The 21,554-nt window shown below is 35.9% G+C and overlaps 1 protein-coding gene and 1 long non-coding RNA gene across 2 annotated transcripts in view; both read right to left on the bottom strand.

The window, feature by feature from the left end:
- Positions 1-3,897, bottom strand: part of Otogl (otogelin like) — a 132,888-nt gene extending 128,991 nt beyond the window's left edge. The window contains exons 1-4 of the mRNA XM_090328305.1: positions 3,823-3,897; positions 2,902-2,941; positions 1,832-1,880; positions 653-719 (exon numbers count right to left, since the gene is read on the bottom strand). Coding sequence (XP_090184431.1) covers positions 653-719; positions 1,832-1,880; positions 2,902-2,941; positions 3,823-3,886 — 220 coding nt within the window. The 5' untranslated portion in view covers positions 3,887-3,897. The remainder of the gene's footprint in view (positions 1-652; positions 720-1,831; positions 1,881-2,901; positions 2,942-3,822) is intronic.
- A 1,090-nt stretch (positions 3,898-4,987) lies between these two features.
- On the bottom strand, positions 4,988-20,309 carry LOC150067288 (uncharacterized). The gene is made up of 3 exons (XR_016539541.1): positions 20,228-20,309; positions 11,594-11,763; positions 4,988-5,058 (listed from the first exon to the last, which is right to left on the bottom strand). It is a non-coding gene; the product is annotated as an uncharacterized LOC150067288 (long non-coding RNA).
- Between the last annotated feature and the right edge of the window lie 1,245 nt (positions 20,310-21,554).

Raw genomic sequence — 21,554 nt, 5'->3', positions numbered from 1 at the left:
AATCTTTATTCTTTTCTAACCTTACAATCTATTGAAACTTCTTTATACTTAAAAATATGCAAATTTTAAGGCAACTACATGCTAAGTGAAAAAAGTGCATTATTTTAACTTAAACCAAAAATGTTCGTAAGAGTAATACTTTTCATAAATCTAAACAAAAATAATTTCCTCTAGAACACTCATTTTTTCTAATGAATAGATGTCTATTTAGATGTTTACCTAAATAAAACAATGTATCTTCTTTAAAGTTTCATTTACATTCTTATCCTTTCTCTGAAAATGTATACAAAGTCAAAACTAGTGATATATTATTATCACACTTAAAATTATAGCAGCTTAAATTCCTACTTGTTAGCTATCGTCTACATTAAATTTTAAATTATTATCAACATTCTGCTCAATGGGAAAGAGAGATCTGTAAGGAAAAAAATCATGGCATCAGAGAACCAAGGAACAAGAAATTGATACAGGAAAAATGGGTTTCTGATATACAAAATTCAAAATAATTTGGATTTTTATAAGAAGTAAGTTTAACCCAGGCTTAGTTTCCTCTATGATGCATGTGGGAACAATACAAAATTAATTTAATATATCTCCCATAGAGTTCTTTAAAACAATAAATCAAACTAAAACCACAAGTATAAGCACTAACCTTTTATTTTACTCTCACCCCAATTAATAGCTTCATGGAAAAAATACCTTGGAGAAGTGGCTTCAAACTTTAAAAAAGAGAAATAAGAATTCAAAAATAATTAAATTGTTTAAATCAAACATGCCAATGGACAAATCTAAGAACAGTTGCTAGTACAGAAATTGTAAAGTGTCCATTTTATATATCTTTGATAAGTAATTTTAGGGGATCTCATGAGGCAAAAAAAAAGGTCCTGTGGAGTCCAAGGTTTCCCTTATTTAAGCTATTTACTGCATAAATATTCAAATCATGTCTATTCGGTTACCTGTCTTAAAATTGAAATATTGTCTAAAATGCATTCATTTGAACATTCTATCACAGGTTGAAGATCATTAAATTATGTTACTCAGTTATCTCTTCTAAGAACTCAAGCAAGCTGGGTGCTGGTGGCTAATACCTGTAATCCTAGCTACTCAGGAGGCTGAGATCTGAGGATCATGGTTCAAAGCCAGCCAGGACACTAAAGTCCATGAGACTCATTGCCAATTAACCACCAGAAAACCAGAACTGGCACTGTGACTCAAGGAATAGAGTGGTGGCCTTTTGCTGAAGAGCTCAGGGACAGTGCCCAGACCTTAGAGTTCAAGTCCCACAACTGACAAAAAAATAAAAAAGGAACCCAAGCAAAAAATAAGTTTCACTTAAACTCAATATTACCCTGCCCCTCAAAAGAAAAAAAATCAATTACCTCCTCAGAGATACCTGTCAGTTACATGTGTTAGAAAAATATAACATCTATTTCTAGGACACAAGGAAATGTTGTTGATGTCCTTTTTGCAGGATTTGGCTCATAACCTTTCTATCTTCCTTTGCTTGTTTCTGCATTGTTTGTATTGTTATGATCCTCTTGATATTGTATTTACTTTGAAAGTCAACTCAAATTTTCCAGGAAGTAGATGGTATTTGATCTCCATAAATACTTCAAGCCTAAAAGTAAGTAACTAAGATAAACAGCAAATAGAGCTATTAATTGGAGGGTCGCAAATAGCAGCAGAGAAGTGACTTTGCCTCTTCTCCTCCTTCCTGTCTTGTTGCTAGCATTTTATTTCCCTCCACAAAGGTCTCATTGTTGGAGTGACAGCGGAGTCCAAAGCAGAATGGATTATTTCTCTGCCTCTCTCCATCTGAGGAATAGCCTACCTGTGCTGCTAAAAGAGCTCTTTTCTGTCGATTTTCATTAAACTCATTTCTGGAAGGAAACAAAAAGAACTTGTATAGTCAAAAGCCCTTAGGCAACCTGAATATGTCTTTCCCAAGAGAGAGCTGGTGTTTTCCTCCTGATTTCCATCACTTTATCAAAGAGGTCTTTCTTGATTTAACATTTAAAAGGTCCCCCTCCTCTTTTTGTAAGGGTTAGATTTGGGTTGTGGCACTGTCTCATTTTACAAAATTTAGGAGTGTCCCAAATCTCTCTAGACTCTGATGTAAACTGAATTTTAGGAAGGCACTTGGAGCAATAGAAATGAAGAAAACCATGTAAGACTGTAATGCTAGATAGCATAATATTTTTCCACATGACTTCATAAACATGGGCAAGGCAGTATTGGACAAGATTACTTTTTTCAAACTTAATACTCAATTCTTTCATGTTCCATGCTATAAAGGGCAGATAAATATAAATGTAAAAGTACAAAATTGAAAAGCATCAATATTAAATAAGTAATTCACTAAAATATACATTGTTTCATATCTTTGTGTTGTACTTATCAATAAAAATTGTATTCAAAATCAAATTGGTTATAGAATTATCCTTTTCATTAAGCAAATTAACTCAATCCAAAAAAGATGATCATTTATTACAAGAATCATCTTTTTCTTTTTATCGTTAAAAATCCATCTTACTCCATCTTTGCAAATTCAGTACAGTTGAATGAATTTGTTATTTTAATAATAATTTAGGTTTATATTACTGGATATAACATCTTTATACACTTTTGAATTAGGGTAATCTCTTTGAAATAAAAGGTATGTACATATGGTGACAGGAAATCAAAGGACTCTTTATAATGAAAAGGAAATATTTTTTGCTTCATAAATAAGAAAATGCATGTCTAATCAGTGTTATTTGTGGAAATGTTTGAAAGAACTACAACTCATGCCTTTTAGTAAAATAGTTGACTTTTCTTTTCAAGAGCAATTAGATGTTGTCTGTGGAGTTTGTCTTCTCCAATAACATTATACTTTAGAGGACATATAAAAGAAACACTCACTTCCATTTTTCTGTCAGGATAGATGATGCACCAATATAACCTGCCAGAAATAAATGAATAAATAAATAAATAAATAATCTTGGCCAGTATTACTTAACACATCCCACTTTTTGGTTGAGATTTACTGTTACTTACTTTTTCATTTTGTAGAGGATTCTGGACAATGTATTTTCTGGGAGACATTGGTGTGCTGACAATTTGGAAACAGTGGGTAGTGTGTTCAGACTTACACAGTAACTGTGTAAATAAATCAGTATGATAGATGGAATCAAAGCTCTTATGTCCCTCCAACTCAATAATATCATTCTCCATGAGCCAGTCATTATTAGAAATAGTGGATAACAACTTTAACCTCACCTATCTTTTATATCTCAGCAAGTTCTCCAATTTCTCATTTAAGCTTCAAAATAGAAAACCCTTTGCAGAGATTAAAAATGAAAAATTAAAAGTAAATAAATGCCTTCACCATAAAAAGAATTGAGTAAAAATAAAGCTATTAAAATAATTGAGAGTTCATTCTTTCTTTAAAACAAAAAAATCTTTTCTCCTTTTTTCCCGCTTTTTTATATCAATTCTGAGTCTGATGGAATGAAGAAAGTTCAAGTTCTCAATGTGTATTTATTTTAAAATTCTAAATGATTAAGTTATACATACACATCAATTTTAGATAAACTAAGGAGAAAAAATCAAAAGCAGAGCAGATCACAATAAAAGTATATTCTAAACAGTTATTTAAAATTCTAAAATTACCAGAAAGGTCTAAATTTTCTACATCATAAAGAATTTTCAATATTATAATTTGAGTATCATTTTACATATGTATTGTAATTACCTTGAAATGCTTTATACAAACAAAAACTATATTGAAAGGGAGATAAAAGAATGCTAAATTAAGGTAAAAATGTAATAATAGGCTCTTACCTTGTAAAGAAAGCAGGAATATACTCAAAGGTATCATTAAATTCAGTTTTCTCACAATGGTCATTTCAGTGTAGCGTTTCTCCCTGAAATGTAATCAAATTGTTGCTCTTAAGTATGAAGGCATCATAGAAGTAAGTATATTTATGCTGTGTTCAAATTCTAACCAATATAATTATGTAACAAAGTAATGTAAAAAAAGACTGAAGGCTTTCAAGCTACATACAGCATCTGGAGCTGTAGAACTTGCAGACAACCCTTTCCCTGAGTTTCTCATTAGCAATTCATGGCAGCTTCTTACCTGAGCCGGTGGTATTAGTTTCATTCTGCCATACACCTGCCCATCACTTTCATTTGTGTGTGTGTGTGTGTGTGTGTGTGTGTGTGTGTGTGTGTGTGTGTGTAGATCAGCTATTCATAGCTTCTAAAACAGTGGTTTGATAAAAAAAAATACTTGATATCTCTTACTGTCCTATGGTTATAACCATTTTTCCTGTCCTCTATATTATTAGATAGTTGTTTAGTCATAAAATAGAATTCTTTGGAACAAGGGGATGTAAATTCCTATGATTTTTCTCCTCAAGTAGATTCTCTCATTTTCTTAAAGAATTTTTAAAAATAAAATAAAATAAAAACTAAATACATCTACTTTCCATTCAAATCCCATTATAATTTAGTGTAAGGTGATATTTCCATGTGCTCACAGATCCTTTTATTAACTAGTCAAAAGTACTTTAAGAAAGGAAGGGAGTTGTTATTCTAATAATATGGCTTTCAAAAAGAAAATCATTTACCAGACCCACAAAACATTCCTTTGGCACACTTTTTTTGACCATTTATGACAAGTACCCAATCAGACGACAAAGAAAGACTTCTTACTCCAGGAGTAGGAGGACTTTTCTCTGGAAGTAATTGACTGCCAAGATTGGCATCAGAGGAGTGCTCTGGTATTTCATAATATCTATCACAGACATAACTTAGGCCCAAGCTCAGAGATGAGCAGAAGCCCTGGCTCCACATGTTCTATAGTAGATCTATGTCTTACAGACACTACTAGCAGATTCTTTAACAAATGTAGATGAAATAGTTAAGAAGTGTTCAGTTGCTAAGGAAGTAGCTTCTGAGTCAAAAATGCACAGTAATTTTTACCTTGTGTCACTCAGACATACCTTTTCCAGTGAGTGTTAAGTCTTTCTGGAGACATATCCTTGATATTCAAATGTGTTGCCTGACAAGTATCTGCAATATAAGGAGACTCCTATTAGTGTCTCAAATTTAATTCCTCCATTTATTCTTGCTATGTATGCTCATTATTCCTTCCCATTGCTTAAATAACAGCTAATTCTATGAACCAGTAGAAGTACATGCCTGTTATTGGAAAAAAAAAGGTTATGCCTAAAAATACACAGATAAATATCATAAAAGTTATAGAGTAGTTATTTACCTGTTCATACACATACAGAACACACATATACTCACATTTCACTTTAAAATTTTAATATATTTGTAAGTTAAGCATATTACATTAATATTTACTGAAAAGAAACTTACCTATTTCCTTGAATTTATTAGATAATTATCTAACTCACTGCAGATAACTCAATTATTTTACATTTACATTCTATTGGTTCAAAATAACAAATCTACTCAATCAAAACTCCAATCTATTCTGAGTTGATGAGATGTTTATATATGTAATAAGTTTTATTTTGATCCTAATTTGTTCTAAACTCATTATACCTAAAGTTTCATGATAACGAAAGCTACATGATACAGGTGTGAGTGCCCTCTTTCCAGAAAACACTAAGACCATACATATGTTCTGTCAAATAAGATGTAATATATTGTAAATCTCATAAATCTGTCCATAAATGCAAATACAAAATCAGTTAAAAAGCTAAGATTGCTTCAGTCTTAACTTTAGCGTAGCTCTGATGGCTCATATCTGTAAGCCTAGTTATTCAAGAGGCTGAGATCTGAGAATCACTGTTAAAAGCCAGCCCGAGTAAGAAAGTTCTTGAGAATCTTATCACCAATTAACTACCTGAAGACTGGAAGTGGAGCTCTGGCTCAAAATGGTAGAATGCTACCCTTGAGCCCAGAAGCTCAGTGACAATGGATAGGCTCTGAGTTCAAGCCCCATGACTGACCCAAAAAAAAGACAAAAAAATAAAGCTGAAATCTATTTACAACACAATTAAGATCCTCAAAAGAATTTATTTTAACAATCAAAATACATTATTAAGTCTAAGTTATAATGTTTTGTCTTGGCTTCCTAGCCTGCTATATAAATAAACCTATAGTATAAATGATGTATAAATACTATTTCAGTTTTTCTCAATCTAGTAAGTTTAAGTTTTCATTTTAGCTTTAAAATTTTCATAAGTGATACACATATAGAATAACAATTTCCAATATAAATTAAAGCTAAATTTTATAATTCAATAAAATAAATGTTTTACTAGGCCTGGGTAGCTCACACCAGTAATCCTAGCTTAGGAAGCTGAGAGCTAATGACCATGGTTTGGAGCTAGCCTAGACAGGAAAGTCTCTGAGACTCATCTCCAATTAAGCACAAGAAGCCAGAAGCAGAAGCTGTGGTTCAATTGGTAGAGTGCTAGCCTTAAGAGAGAGAGAGAAAAAAAAAAAGCTCAGGGGTAGCACCCATGGCTTAAGGTCAAACCCCAGGCCCAATACACATTTTAAAAAATGAATAGTTAAGGTGATCAAATACAGAGATGGTACTCACCAGACACTAAGTTGAAATGAACTGCACAACTGATAGATGGAAATAGGAGTAAAATAATGAAGAGGGTGAGGGAAGGGATGACAACATCCAAAAACAAAGGTTTTCTTTACCTGACTTCTGTAACTGCAACCCATCTGTACATTACCTTTGTAATAACAAGAAAAAAATTAAAGGGGCCGGGAGTTTGGCCTAGTGGTTAAAGTGCTTGCCTAGCATGCACAAAGACCCAGGTTCGATTCCTTGGTACCATATACATAGAAAAAAGTCAGAAGTGGTGCTGTGGCTCAAGTGGTAGAGCTCTAGCCTTGAGAAAGTCCAAGGACAGTGCTCAGGCCCTGAGCTCAAGCCCAGGACTGGCAAAAAAAAAAAATTAAAGTCTTTACAATACTCCAAGAATTTTCTGAGAAAGGGTAGGTATTGAGCAACAAATATCCATATGAAAAGTAATCCGATGAGCATTAATACTTTATGAAATTAAGATGTAATACCTTTGAATTTTCAACTTGCATTGTTAACTAATAGCTTTAAATTTGTTATTCAAAATCATCACAGCAATTTTCACTGAATGAATGTGAACATTCACAGGTCATATTATCTAGCATATTTTAAAATTATTTTTCTGTTTTTAACTACATGTACTCAGAAACTGTAACTTGTTCCATCTAATGAAGGAAAATAGGGAAGGAATTATCTGGGAAACTAATCTTCGTGGGGGGGGGGTCAGAGGTACTTATTGTGCCATCTCTCCCTTCTTCATCTACTCTTACAAAAGGCAGAAAAAAGTTCTAAAAGGAGAAAGAACAAAGGGAAAGGAAGCAACAACAAAAATCCCAAGTACTTTTTCAGCTACTGCATTATGAACACATTACCTGAAATGGTAGTCAGCGTGAAAATAAGCAAAATAGACTTCCATGAATAGTTACAATAGAACAGAGGGTTTAAATGAAAGATTAGATGCAGAAACACAAAAGAAGGAATTTATGACTTGCTATGTGTAATTATGCCTGTCAAAATGACAGCTTTTATATTCCATTCTATGCTGACAAAGAAACTTTGGCAAAAGTGTGAGTCAGCAACCAACTTGTGAAGAGATATCAAGTTCATAAAAAAAAATCTGAGGCAAACTACATAGTGCATGTAATAAACACTTCCCTTTCTACTACAAAAGACTGTACATTTTCCCACATGGAATGTGATCTTCAGAAAGTTGACACCTCTGTTCCTATTGGCCTGCACATGCCTCATGAGAAACAACAGGCAAAAAAACGCAAAATTTTTTATACTGCTGGTATCAATATCCGTGATAAGTATTTTTAATAAAGTTTATTGAGAAGGTTTCATTTCTTTGGTGACTTACATAACACTCATTAACATTATTTGAGATCAAATCTAAAGTAGATATCACTTAGCTCCCATAATATCTCATTCTACTAGGGTAATGCAATAATTCTGACTTGCTTCACTAAACCTAACATAATTCACATGCAGTGATTTTTATCTATGTTTATCACTGAGTCAGCAAAAAAGTCTTACAACGTTAGGCTGTTTTTTTGCCATATTAGATTTTACTGCCTTATTGTTTTGATAGTATTCTATTTATGGTTTCAGGGTAACAGGGTATAACTTGGAAATTTCCTTAGTGCCTCTACAATTAAATTTAGAAGTGGCATCTATCTTAGCTTTTCTCAGTAAGGATGTGATCATGTTTCAAAATGTATGTGCACAATTGCAGATCTCTGCTAGTAGAGCCCAAGGTTTCTACTGATTATGACAAATGAGGGAAACACTGAGCCTAAGTTCCTTTGAGTCTGGCTTACTTCACTTAATATGATTTTTTCTAAGACTTTCCATTTCCTAACAAATGGGGCGATGTCATTCTTTCTGACAGCAGCATAGAATTCCATTGTGTACAAACACCACAACTTGTTGATCCACTCATCAACTGAGGGACATCTAGGTTGGTTCCATATTTTTGCTATGGTAAATAATGCTGCAATGAACATCGTTGTGGTAGTGGATTTAGTATGCCCTACTTTCTGGATGGTTGGGTAAATGCCAAGTAGTGGAATTGCTGGGTCACAGGGGAGTTCTATGCTTAGCCTTTTGAGGCACTGCCATATTGCTTTCCATAGTGTTTGAACGAGTTTGCACTTCCACCAACAGTGTAGTAGGGATCCCTCCTGGCCACATCCCCTCCAGAATCTGTTATTCGTTTTCCTGATCCTGGCCATTCTAACTGGAGTGAGGTGGAATCTTAGCGTTGTTTTGATTTGCATGTCTCTTATGACCAGAGATGTTGAGCATTTCTTCATGTCTCTATAGGCCATTTTTGTTTCTTCTTCAGAGAAGACTCTCTTTAAGTCTTTGGTCCATTTTTTAATGGGATGGTTGTTACTTAATTAATGCACTTTATATGTGGCAAATATCATGTAACCCCTTTATTAATTACAATAAAAATAAATAAATAAAATGTATGTGCACTGGCCATGATCTCAATTTAAAGTTGAATTTCAATTTAAAATAAACTGTAACTCACTTGGCTATATTTTATAGGAACAATACCATTAACTTACAATATCTAAGTGATGTCTTAAATGACGTAGCATTCCTCCACCTACAGTTGCTTCTAATCAACAGTACATCATTAAATGGAGGATATAACACCAATGCCTTCTATCAATACCTTTGAGTTTATTAAAAAAATTATTTTCTGAACTACTGCTTGACTCATTTTATAATTATGATAATAAGAATCAAGTTGGATTTTCATATTTTTCATTTCAGTTATGTCTTCATTATTTGTATGCTTTTATTTTAACATTGCAAAGAGAAAACATTAATTCAGTTTCTCAAGGAGGAGAGGTAGCGGCTCTATACCTGCTCTTTATTGTGTGTGTTGTCTCAAAGAGGATTAAGTAATTTGTTTCGTAATTTTGACCCGTGTCTAGAAGGGTATTTTCTATGAACATCCTTTATTGCTATTCTAAAAGATATGACCCTCAAAGAAAAAGGTTGAATCTACTCTGGTGGAGGGTTTCAGAGAATTTCTTGATAATTTCTCAATTTTAAAGCCCTTAGACCATGAATTTCTTGATAATGTCTCAATTTTAAAACCCTTAGACCATGGACTGTAAATTCAAATTCCAAACTCAATGTAAACAAAGGTCAAATTGAATTTCAGCTTTGATTTTGACATTCAATGAAATCATTGTAACCTTGTGAAAGCATCTAATGACTTTCATGATTCACTATTTAAATTTACATGTCTTTTCCAATCATTTTATAACTTTCAAAATTTCAAGTCATCTAATCTATCAAACTTCCCAAAGAAAAAATCCAACATCAAAACACACTTTTCTTTGTATATTTGCTTTTTTACTCCATCGGCTTAATTATAACTTACTTTCTTAGCTTAATCACAAATAGAAATGTATTAGAAATGAACAATGGGAAATTTATGAAGAAGGCACATGAGAACATCACACCACCTAATTTAGGGCAATTTTCATTGTTTGCCAGAAAAATGTCTTTGAAGACACAGTGCTTCTGTGCTTTTCAGCAAAGCACAAATCAGTCTGAAGCATAACTTGGAGGAGACTAAGTCCTTCATTGTCATTTAAGAGTCAAAGGTGTATCAACACCAATCCCTAGTGTTTCCTCCTTTATCTTGTTATGACCTCTTCCCTCTTCCCAGCCTGAAATAAGAGTCTTACTGGATTACATTGTTATCATTTATCTCCCAGAAGCTACAGTGAAAATAGCCTAGTTCCTCTGAAAGGTTTTTTTCAGTCTTCTCTTCTAACAAGATAAGTTTATCAGCTTTGCTTAGAATGGGGGGGTGGAGGGAGTCTCTAACTGGTGTGTGTAAAAATTACCTGAGGAACATACTAGAAGCAAAGATACACATTGCTCCACCTCGTGTTTTCTGCTAGAGTCTCAGGACATTAGCCATTTGTGTTTTGAATTGCGTGCCTTACTGTTTCTATGTGCTTTCACACTAGAAAGAGTAAGAGGAGGATATTCACCCTCCCTGTTGATATTTGAAGTACCCGAAGTACTTTCTTTGGACAAAATAATGTTATCCTATTTGACTCCAGCAGAGAATTCAAATGGGCATGGAAATCTGAGATTATTTTCCTGTGCTTATGCTATTCACTGGAAGAAGGTGTCCAATGAGAATTTGGAACCATGGAAAGATCTCCAGCCTGAAACAGTTTCACAACGCTGACTCACATGAACAACAGAAATAATCACATGTGCCAAGATTTGGAGTTGCTAGTTCTATGCGGCATTTTGGTGGCTTAGACCTGATACATTCAGAAGGGCCTATAAACTCGTACTTCTACAAATGTTGGAGTGGAGATGCACAAATTGGCTGATTAGAGTCAGATGGGCTTTTGCTCGGCATGCTTTCAACTGTATTTGCCTAGCAGAATGCAATCAGTGCTATTTTCCTCCATAGGTTACAGCAAAGTGCAGCTACTTCTGAGTTATCAGGTGGGAGGATGCACAAGAGACAAAGGAGAAATAATAACTACTTTTCTGCCAGAGCAAAGATAGTTCTTGTTTATCTTCTAGATTAAATCTGTAACTGTGCTCCATTATCAAGGCACTCAGCCTTCTTTGTAATGAGGCATTCATACCTAAGCCATTGTTCCCATCATAATGTGTTATATTTATTTTTATTTAATCTGTCTTAGCCACTGTGGCTCTTGGAAAGCATGGGCACATTTTTAAGTTCTTTTTTTGTTGCTTAGTCAAGTATTTTTAAATGTTTGATGCTTTATTAAATGAATGCCTGCCTCTGGCATGATCCTTGGGGAACCGAGTTAACAAAGCCTCATCAACTTTCTTGTGCATGGAATCAAGTCAATATACCAAGCAAATTCCTGCATGTAAACCGATCCAAACAATGCCTCCTGAAGTCAAGGTAATTTTGGCACTTGTAAAAATGTCACCTCTTAAGTGATGGAGTCAGGGAGTCAAGATAACTTGGATGAAGACGCTTGGTCATTTGCAAAGTACCTTTTCCTCTCTGTTCTGAGTTCAGGTTGGTGTGACAGTTGTTTTGAAGTTATAGAAGAAGGGAAACTCTATAAAGCAATGGATAAATCACAGGACTTGTTTTCATAGAGAAGAATAGGAATAGCAACTCAATGTCTGTCTTTCTTTTTTTCCTCCAAAGTCGCATTTATCTGTGGAAACACAACATAAAGACATACATAAAGCACTATTACACATCTCAAGAAATTGTACTTCTCTCACTCTTTGGCTCCAAATATGTAACTATATACCTCTTGATCTTTCATATGTACAGATAATGCTTTCTATCAGACACGCGGGTTATTAAGAGCTTGATCATAAGGCTTACCTTGGACCAAGGCTTATCAAACACTGTTAGTGGTGATGATCATAACAAAGCTAACAATCATCTGCTGCTATGCTCATGGACCTTGGGAAGATCAGAATACAAAGTGTTCTAAAAAAGGAAAACAGGGACTGGGAGTTTGGCCTAGTGATAAAAGTGCTTGCCTAGCATGTATGAAGACCCGGTTCAATTCTTCGGTACCACATAGCAAACAACCAGAAGTGGTGCTGAGGCTCAAGTTACCCAGCTTTAGGAAAGTCCAAGGACAGGGCCCAGGCCCTGAGCTCAAGACCAGGACTGGCAAAAAAAAATAGGAAAACAACCTAGAAAGGGAAGCCAAGTTCAGATCCTGGAAAGCTTTATGTTTCGTAAGGAATAGTATGGGCTTGAATCTGAAGGCAAGTAAAATAATTCTAACTGCTAATATCTGTATTATTTAATGTTCTTAGATAATAATGGGCTGCTACATTTCAGAACCCAACACCTCATTGGCATTCTGATGAGTTTCTTTTTACTTTCCTGATGGTGAAGGCACAGATATCTCACAAAACACTCTGCTTTTCATATTGACAAGAAGCAGGGGAGAAAATCTCAAGTACTCACAAAAAACTGTAAATAAGTATTAATATAAGTTTTGGAATGCTTATTAAGGTTAAGTATGTTAAATAATATTAAACATAAAATTAAAACATACAAACCAGGCTGGGACTGTGCCTTAGTGGTAGAGTGCTTGCCTAGCATGTATGAAGCCCTAAATTTGATTCCTCACTACTATATAAACAGAAAAAAAGCCAGAAATGGCACAGTGACTCAAGTGGTAAAGTGCTAGCTTTGAGCAAAAGAAGCTCAGGAATGGTCCTCAGGCCCTGAGTTCATGCCCCAGGACTGGCAAAAAAACATAAAGAAAGAAAGAAAACCATACAAATAATCTACTAAACTAATTAATGTAGACTATAATACTAGGCAGAGAAAAATAGAAGCATAAATAAGATAAACTTTCTCCTCAAAATGATAGGAAAGGTATTTTTTATAATTTTTATTGCAATGTATAGAGGGGTCACAGTTATATTTGCCAGATAGTAGATGCATTACTTTTTACACATTGATACCCCTTCTCATTTCTCCCCATTTCCCTTCTCCCTCTCCCTCCCAATCATCTTGTTAGGAAAGGTATTTTTTAATCAAACTGTATCTGTTATAGAAATATCACAATAACTTTGTAAAATTAATATACACTGATTTTAAAAAGTAGAAGCTTTATAATGAAACATTAGAAATCAATATAAAAGGCCAGGTAATAGTGACTCACATCTGTAATTCTAGCTACTTAAGAGTCTGAGATCGGAGGATTGCTATTCAAAGCCAGCCCACATAGGAAAGTCCATTATCTACAATTAACCACCCAAAGCCCAATTAGAACTGTGGTTTACGAGGTAGAGTGCTAGCCTTGAGCATAAGACTGGAGAGAGAGCACAGTTCAAGCCCCAGGCCAGGCACAAAAAAAATCAATTTAAAAAGAGCAACATGCTATTTAATGAACTTATCTCTTTTTTTTTTCGATTTTAGAGACATTTTATTGCACAAGAAGATAAGATTTACACTGTGATTGAGATTAACCATGTCTGAATGTATCAGAAGAAATTAATTATATTGAGCAAGTTTTCAAAAAATATTGAAACCTCTCCCACTGAAGCTTGGACAATGGAAATGAAAAATGAACTTACCTCTTACCTGACCTACTCAGTAATCTGAGATGTGGATAATCACCATAATGTTGAAACCAAAACTAATAGAAAAATCTAAGAGACTCCATCTCCAAAGTAATGAGCATCAGGCTGATTTGCAGGCCTGATTCAAGTGACAGAGACCCAACCATAAACAAGGAAGGTAAGTAAGAGCTAGGTTAAGTTGTGTGCAAGATCATCCAATGCTTTGAACTGTTTTAACAGTTTTAGACTTCATCCTCAAGGACCTGAATCTGATGAGGAGTTTGAATCAAAGGAGCAATAAAAACAGAAATGTGTATGAATACATATATGTAAATATATATACAAATATAAATATACACACTAGTAAATATATATATAGGAGGTTATATATTTTTCTGTAAACACAAAGACCAAAGGTATATAAATGGAGAGGGGGAAAGCCACAAAGAACCACTATAGTCTATAAAAGATCATGGCAATTGGATACAGCAAACAAATGTCAGAAGTTGAGAAAAAAAAGTAGGAAGTATTAGAGAAATAAGTTTGCTCATCAAACGTGGGAATGAGAAGACAGAAAATGTAAAATATGATGCTCTGTGGCTGGACTAAGTGGGTGGAGATAGCATTGACTGAGAAGAAACACTGGAGAATATGCAGATTTGGTAAAAAGCCATGGAGAATTGCTTTGTTCATTGAGAGGAAAGCCAGTGTTCTGTGGTGGTGGTGGTGGTGGTGGTGGTGGTGGTGGTAGTAGTTGGTGGTTGTGGTTGTGGTGGTGGTGGTGGTGGTAGTAGTAGTAGTTGGTGGTGGTTGTTGGGGTGGTGGTAGTAGTGGTTGATGGTGGTGATGGTAGTTGGTGGTTGTGGTGGTAGATGGTGGTGGTTGGTGATAGTGGTGGTTGGTGATGGTGGGTGGTAGTGGTGGTGGTGGTTTTAAGGGAAGGCTTTTTTTCTTTGTTTACCTCTTTTAAAAATTTGTTTGTACACTCAGCTAAACTCAAAGTCCTCAGGCCTCACCCATTAAAGTGCTAGAACTACAGTCATCCACCACCACACCTGAGTTTGTTTTTATTTGGGGGAAGAAGAAAGGTGTATTGATAGAAAGTATTTGACAGAGAGCAAGAGGCTGAGGCCACCAGTAGAAAAGAAATCTCAAGAATAAGCAATCTGAAATTGAAGGAATAAACCTATCAAGGAGCTCACAACCCAAGACATAAGAGAAGGATGTGTGCCAAAAAATTTCATGTGCTTCTGAAGAACTGCCATACTGCTTTCCATAGTGGCTGAATGAGTTTGCACTTTGACCAACAGTGTAGTAGAGACTCTCCTGGCCGTATCCCCTCCAGAATCTGTTGTTAGTAGATTTCTTGATCATGGCCATTCTAACGCAAGTGAGGTGGAATCTTAGAGTTGTTTGATTTGTATTTCTTTTATGGCCAGAGATGTCAAGCATTTCTTTGTGTGTCTATAGACCATTCACATTTCTTCTTCAGAGAAGACTCTCTTTATGTCTTTGGCCTATCCTTTTTTTTGGCCCATCTTTTAATGGGATAGTTGTTTCTTTGGAGATTAGTTTGGGAGTGATTCAATTTTTTGAGCTGTTGATATATTTTAGATATGAGGCTTTTGTCCATTGTATGGTTAGTGAAGATCTTCTCCCACTCTGTAGGCTTTCTAATTAATTTGCTAGCTATGTCCTTTGCCATACAGAAGCTCTGCAGTTTAATGCAGTGCCACTGATCCAAACTTTCTCTGATTTGTTGTGTTTCTTGGTTCTTATTAAGAAAGTTTTGACCTGTGCCATGGAGACCTAGTATATTTCCTATTCTTTCTTGTAACGTTTTTAGTGTATCCTACGACCCAGCAATTCCACTACTTGGCATTTACCCAATCCTCCAGAAACAAGGACATACTAAAGCTACTAGGACAACAATGTTTATTGCAGCACTATTTACCATAGCAAAGATATAGAACCAACCCAGATGCCCCTCAGTTGATGAGTGGAGCAATAAGATGTGGTATTTATACAAAATGGAATTCTATGTTGCTATCAGAAAAAAAATGACATTTCCCCATTTGTAAGGAAATGGAAAGACTTAGAAAAAATCATAGTAAGTGAAGTAAGCCAGACTCAAAGGAACATAGGCTCAGTGGTTTCCCTCATTTGTCATAATCAGTAGAAATCTTGGGCTCTCCTAGCAGAGATTTACAATACAACAAAACCTAGATATATAAGGCCATATCATATGACACAAAATGAAAGGATCTCCAGGATATAGAAACAAAAGCCATATAATGAGTGATTATTGTCCTTAATGTACTGTTATCTCTCATCTCTTTTGCTGTCCCTTGGTTATCTCATATTGTTACAGTATTTCACCTTGTTATCTGATATATTGGATATATGCGTATTTGGTTATTTGAAATAGGATGGGAAGGGGGGAAAACAAGATGAGGGGTGGGGTTGGGGGGGAGGGAAATGGAGACCAAGACATGAGAAAGGGTATCAATGTATGTGAAGTAATGCACCCTCTATCTGGTGAATATAATGTAACTCTTCTATTAATTACAATAAAAAAGAATTACCTATTTAAAAAAAAGATTTCATATGCATGGCCCATTACTATCTATCTTGGGGGTTATGTCAGCCAGAAACAAAGGTTAAAAATGAAACATACAATATTCAGTTCCAAATATATAAAATGGAATAGGTTTTGTTTGCAAAGAAGAAAAAAATCAGTAGGTATGATACTGAAGTTTGTTCACAACAAAAGGGAATTATCTGTACTATTTTTCTCCCCGTTTACATTTTAAAAGTCAAAATTGAAAGACAGTACCTTAGGGTTTCCAGGGGGCCGGCAGAAGGAGTTAAATGTCATTATTCACATCCAGGACTGTGAGAAAGAATCAGAAGTAAGCAAGAAGATGACACAATGGATGATGTGAGGAAGGTACAAGCCATGTGAGGAAGTGAACAAGCCAAGCAGGAGGACCTGAGTTCAACTCTCTTAGTCTGCTCTGGTGCCTCTTGAGAGATGAGACCATAAGTCTCTTCCAAAGGAATGCTGTGAGAGGAAGAGTTTGGGCTTCATAGCAGAAAGAATCACCTTTGCAACAAAAGTCTAGAGGTTGAACGACATAGCCTGGGGTCACTGCAGGGGTTCCCACAAAGCCATTGAGAGTGGATACAGAACTCTGAATCATCAGAGAAAATAATCAGGACCAGGCTGAAATTGGAGCAGCTTTTCCCAGCAGTTACAGACATCAGCAGAGAACCAGGGCTGGGACGAATTATGCATTAGTGATCACCAGTCCAAGGAGAAGGTCAGAGCCCTCAGCAGCAGCAGAGACCAGCATTCCACAGAAAGGCAATCCAGACCTCAAATCTCATCTCTCAAAGGCAAGCAAGGACAGCCAGGCATGGTGGCTCATGCTGTAATCCTAGTTACTCAGGAGGCTGAGATCTGAGGATGGTGGTTCAAAGTCAGCCAGGGTACTAAACTCCTTGAGACTCTTATCTCCATTTTTTCACCAGAAAACCCAAAACAGCGCTGTGGCTTAGGGGGTACAACAAAAAAGAGATCAGCAAGGACAACTGAATCATCACCCACCCCCGTACCTATGTTGCAGCAATAAAGGCAATTTGGAATCCTGAAAGAGGTCTACCTAAGTCATCCAAATAAAGATGTGAGATCATAACGTCAGCTGCAAAAAAAAATGACCACATTATTATCGTACACCATAGTGTATGGTGTGATATTAATGAATCTGAGCCAACACTCCCTACACTTACAAAATAATAATATTATCACATCAACAATGTCAGGTGCCATGTGAACTGTGTTATGGCATTTTAGAAGATAGAACTGAGACACCAGGCAACCATTCCTAGGAAAATGGCACTCTCTCCTGTGCATTTAACATGCTGTGAAAGGCCAGAGTGGACACAATAATCCACAGGAAAAAGTGAGGAGCTGCAGCTCAGTACTCAAACCCATCAAGACCTCTCTATTCAGTATCTTATCCCCAGGTCTCCCCTTATACACAAAAAACCAAAGGGACTCCAGTCTATCTCCTGATCTCATCTCACTGGCTAGGAGAGAAAGAGCCACATTCAGCTCTGCACATGTGAAATACTAGAATGACATCCTCGAGGACGACTTTGTATTCTCTGCTGACTTAGAGACAGCTGGCATGGACAATCATAAGAATGTCTTTTGGTGATCGATGACACGATTCTCAAGAATATTCCATTTGTGTTATCTCCAGTGATGTGCTGGTAACTGGTTAACATGCATCTCTGGGTAAGCATCCTAATTTGTAGAATTTTCAGGTTTCCCTGATATAAATCTACCCTCCATGGCCAACTTGGATCTACACCATAATTTCATCTGGGTCATAAAATTCCTACAAATTTAACCATCAGCTTTTATGAGCCAGTAAAAGCTAGCTCCGGTACACCACTGTGATCCAGTTAAAGATCTTACTCAGAGAATTATCTACATCAAAACCTAATTTGATTTAGACCCCACATAATGGAAAGTTTTTACCTCCACATCTACCTGAGTCGTGTACAGTGTGCTCTTCAAAAAGATATAGCAATTGATTGACATAAACTTCATTCTACTAACTCGCCCTCCTATTTTATTTTCAGTTACTCTAGCTTTTGTCTCTGCAACTTATTTCCCTCTAATCTGAGCTTATGTTTATTACCATAATTCTTTTCAGTTCTGCCAGGAATCTGCCACTAATAAGTCACTTACTGAAAGCCCTCTGCTGGCTAACTTGTGAAAGACAGCAAATGCACAAGAGAACATACTTTGCCCCCTCTGCAAGCTGAGCCAAGCTGTCTTAAAATGCCTTTAGATAAAAATGGCCTAATGTTTTCTAGAAGATTTCATTGTTAAGATGAAAGACTTGTCAGTTAATTAATCATATAAGCTGTATTATTCCAAAGATTAGTTATAATCGCCCAAATAAAATGTTATAAACATCAAATACCTCTTTAAAAATTGTGTTCCAAGTTATACAAAGAGGGAGACGAGGGTCTGCTTGCTTGATACACAGAAATAAATTACATTTAAAAGAAAAATTGAGTTTTTGTAACACTTTCTAAATAGCCAGGCTAAGCCAGGTGCTTTTGAGGATCAATTTGAAAGGGGAATTTTTTTTTCAATCTTTAATAATTTATTGCTTTTTAAAATCCTATGGTTTATTAGTTTTCCAGCTTAGAAGTTTTTTTTCATTTCTAAAAAGAGAGAAAAGGGAAATTTATTTATTTAAAATAGTTTGTAAGATTTTTAAAAGTGGCAAAATCAGTACTACTTTTCTAATCAGAAAAATTACATGTGTTATACTGAAATATAATTTTTCATGCTCTCTGGTATAAATTATGTAACAGAAATGACTTCAGTACCATTATCATAACAGTCTTACTATAATTAAAACATTGTCATAACTCAAAAGATCTAGAACATAATATTCAGACTATATTTCTGGTTGGGGAAATTAGAAAAGAATGTTTTCCTATATGAATCATTTTTTAACTATTCTTGCCAACTTACACGTCAATAAGAGGAGAAGATCATTGGTGTTAGAATTACTGGATACTTTGGCAGGAAATATCCTATGTTAACGTGGGCCAGCTAAACAAAAAGGGAAATTGGTAGAGGTGTGGAAAAGCCACAGAACAGCAAGGTTGAAAAATCTTGCTTAGATAGTATATTATCAGCAAAGACAAAGGAATTTCATTGCTTCATAACTCCTTACAAAAATTCCATAGAAGATGTTATGTTCCTCAGGCGCAGTGGCTCACACTGCTAATCCTAGTTACTCAGGAGGCTGAGACCTGAGGATCAAGGTTCAAAGCCAGCCTGGGAACAAAAGGACCTGAGACTCTTATCTCCAATTAACCTCTGGAAAATGGGAAATGAGTCTTGATTCAAGGGTAGGGTGGCAGCCTTGAGCTGAAGAGCTCAGGGACAGCACCCAGGCCCAGGGGTAGGGTGGTAGCCCTGAACTGAAGAGCTCAAGGACAGCACCCAAGCCGAGTTCAAGCCCCATAACCCACAAAAAGGAAGAAGAAAAAAAAAAGAAGGAGGAGGGGGAGGAGGAGGAAGAAGAAGAAGAAGGAGGAGGAGGAAGAGGAGGAGGAGGAGGAGGAGGAGGAGGAGGAAGAGGAGGAGGAGGAGGAGGAGGAGGAGGAGATGTTCCACCAGTGACGGCTTGGGACACATACTTAACCTTTGGCTACATAAAACCATTTCTAGGGATCGCTCAGCTTCCTTCACTCTCTTTCCAAGATTCCATATGGTTGCAGGAATTCCCCAAAGGAAAGCATGGTAGGAAGAGGCAATGAAAGCAAAGGCCTCCCTACACAGTTTCTTCCACTTCTCTGCATCACTAACTCCATCAATGCAAAACAAAGACAACTTCCCATCTGCACCTTCTCTGTATCTTCTTTTATAAAATGAAAAGATTGTATTAAACTATTTAAAATCTCCTATCCTCCATATTCACAATTATATTTGAGCAAGTCTCTGAAGCAGCTTTTAGAGATGCTTTCACAAAGAACTTGTCTTACCTTTGCTATCCTCAGTCCTCACCCTTTCTCCCTCTCGATGACAGTGGAGTCTTCAAGAGCCCCTGTGGCTTTCCTGGCTCATGTTCTTGCCACTAAAACATCAAAAGTGCAATGGATTTCACCTGGAGAACTTGAAACATCAAGACTTTACTCAAGTACATGTGATGATATGCTACGTAGCCTGAAACAGAACCCTTCCCCCACCAAAACTAGATATCCTCAGTGACAGGAAAAAGAATCAGGTTCTTTTGCTGTAGGAGTGATAGAACACCTGCAAGCACCAAGGCCTCTCAGTTCAAACCCTAGTGCTGCTCCCCTAACATCCGCCCCCCCCCCCCAATCTGGTTCTCAAATTCTTTTTAAAATGAAATGCTGAAGTTTCTTCAGTAGTTATCATAGCAAAACAAAGGCTTGGTGCTCCATCTAGAGGACATTTTGTATTTTCCAGTTTAAGAGGCTTGGAGACCTCTCTCAAAAATATCGAGCACTACTGTTCTACCAACAATTCTTGTAAAATTCAACTCAACTGTTTTTAAAACTGTTCTTGATTAAGTTCACATTGTGTATAAATGAAAATGACATTTATCCCTGGCATTCAATTTAAACTGCTGGTTTTTTAAGTAATACTTCTTGTTGTGGTTCAGGAAATATACTAATTATGCTTTCTTTTAAGAGCTTTATGGTTAAAACAATTACATATTATTTTTAAAGCAACTTCGTAGCTTTTCATTATTTTTATATACCATGAGACAATAAGAAAGTTTTCTTCTTAATTTGGCAAATATTTCACTTACTTTAAAACATAATAAGACATTGGACAAAAATATATGTGTACCTTTTCAATATAACATAGCATTTTTCCTTCAGACAGCCTTGTCTGTTTAAAAAATAAGGGGGACAAGCTATTTTTACTTCTGGTAAACAGAATTCCAGTTGGTTAACATTTTACAGCATGTTGAGGAAAGTTTCTTTTTCTACAGAACTTATGGCTGTATTTTAATGAGAGCAATGTTTCCAGTATGGAAATTCATATTTAGCCAAAAAGGAACACTCCTCTCACAAAATCCTGTGAGAAAGTAAGGTCTTATGGTGAGAGTTAAGGATGGGCTTAGAACCATGAGCTGGGAGAAGGTTCTGTGGGGACGAGGGATAAATCCCTGACAGAATTTGATCTGCAGCCATCTCAGTCAGAACACCATAAAGCCAACCCTATCTAGACAAGTGGGCTAGAACCTACTTGATACTATCCTGGTTTCAGGGGACATACATACCACAGCAAAACATGTGAGAGTGGAAACAATCACTAAGCAGGGCCTGACTTGTTATC

This window comes from Megascapheus bottae, chromosome 2, assembly GCF_031878675.1.
Source record: "Megascapheus bottae isolate mThoBot1 chromosome 2, mThoBot2.hap1, whole genome shotgun sequence".
NCBI classification, from domain to species: domain Eukaryota; kingdom Metazoa; phylum Chordata; class Mammalia; order Rodentia; family Geomyidae; genus Megascapheus; species Megascapheus bottae.
Note: the sequence above shows the minus strand (reverse complement) of the source record. Positions and strands in the feature narration are given on the sequence as shown.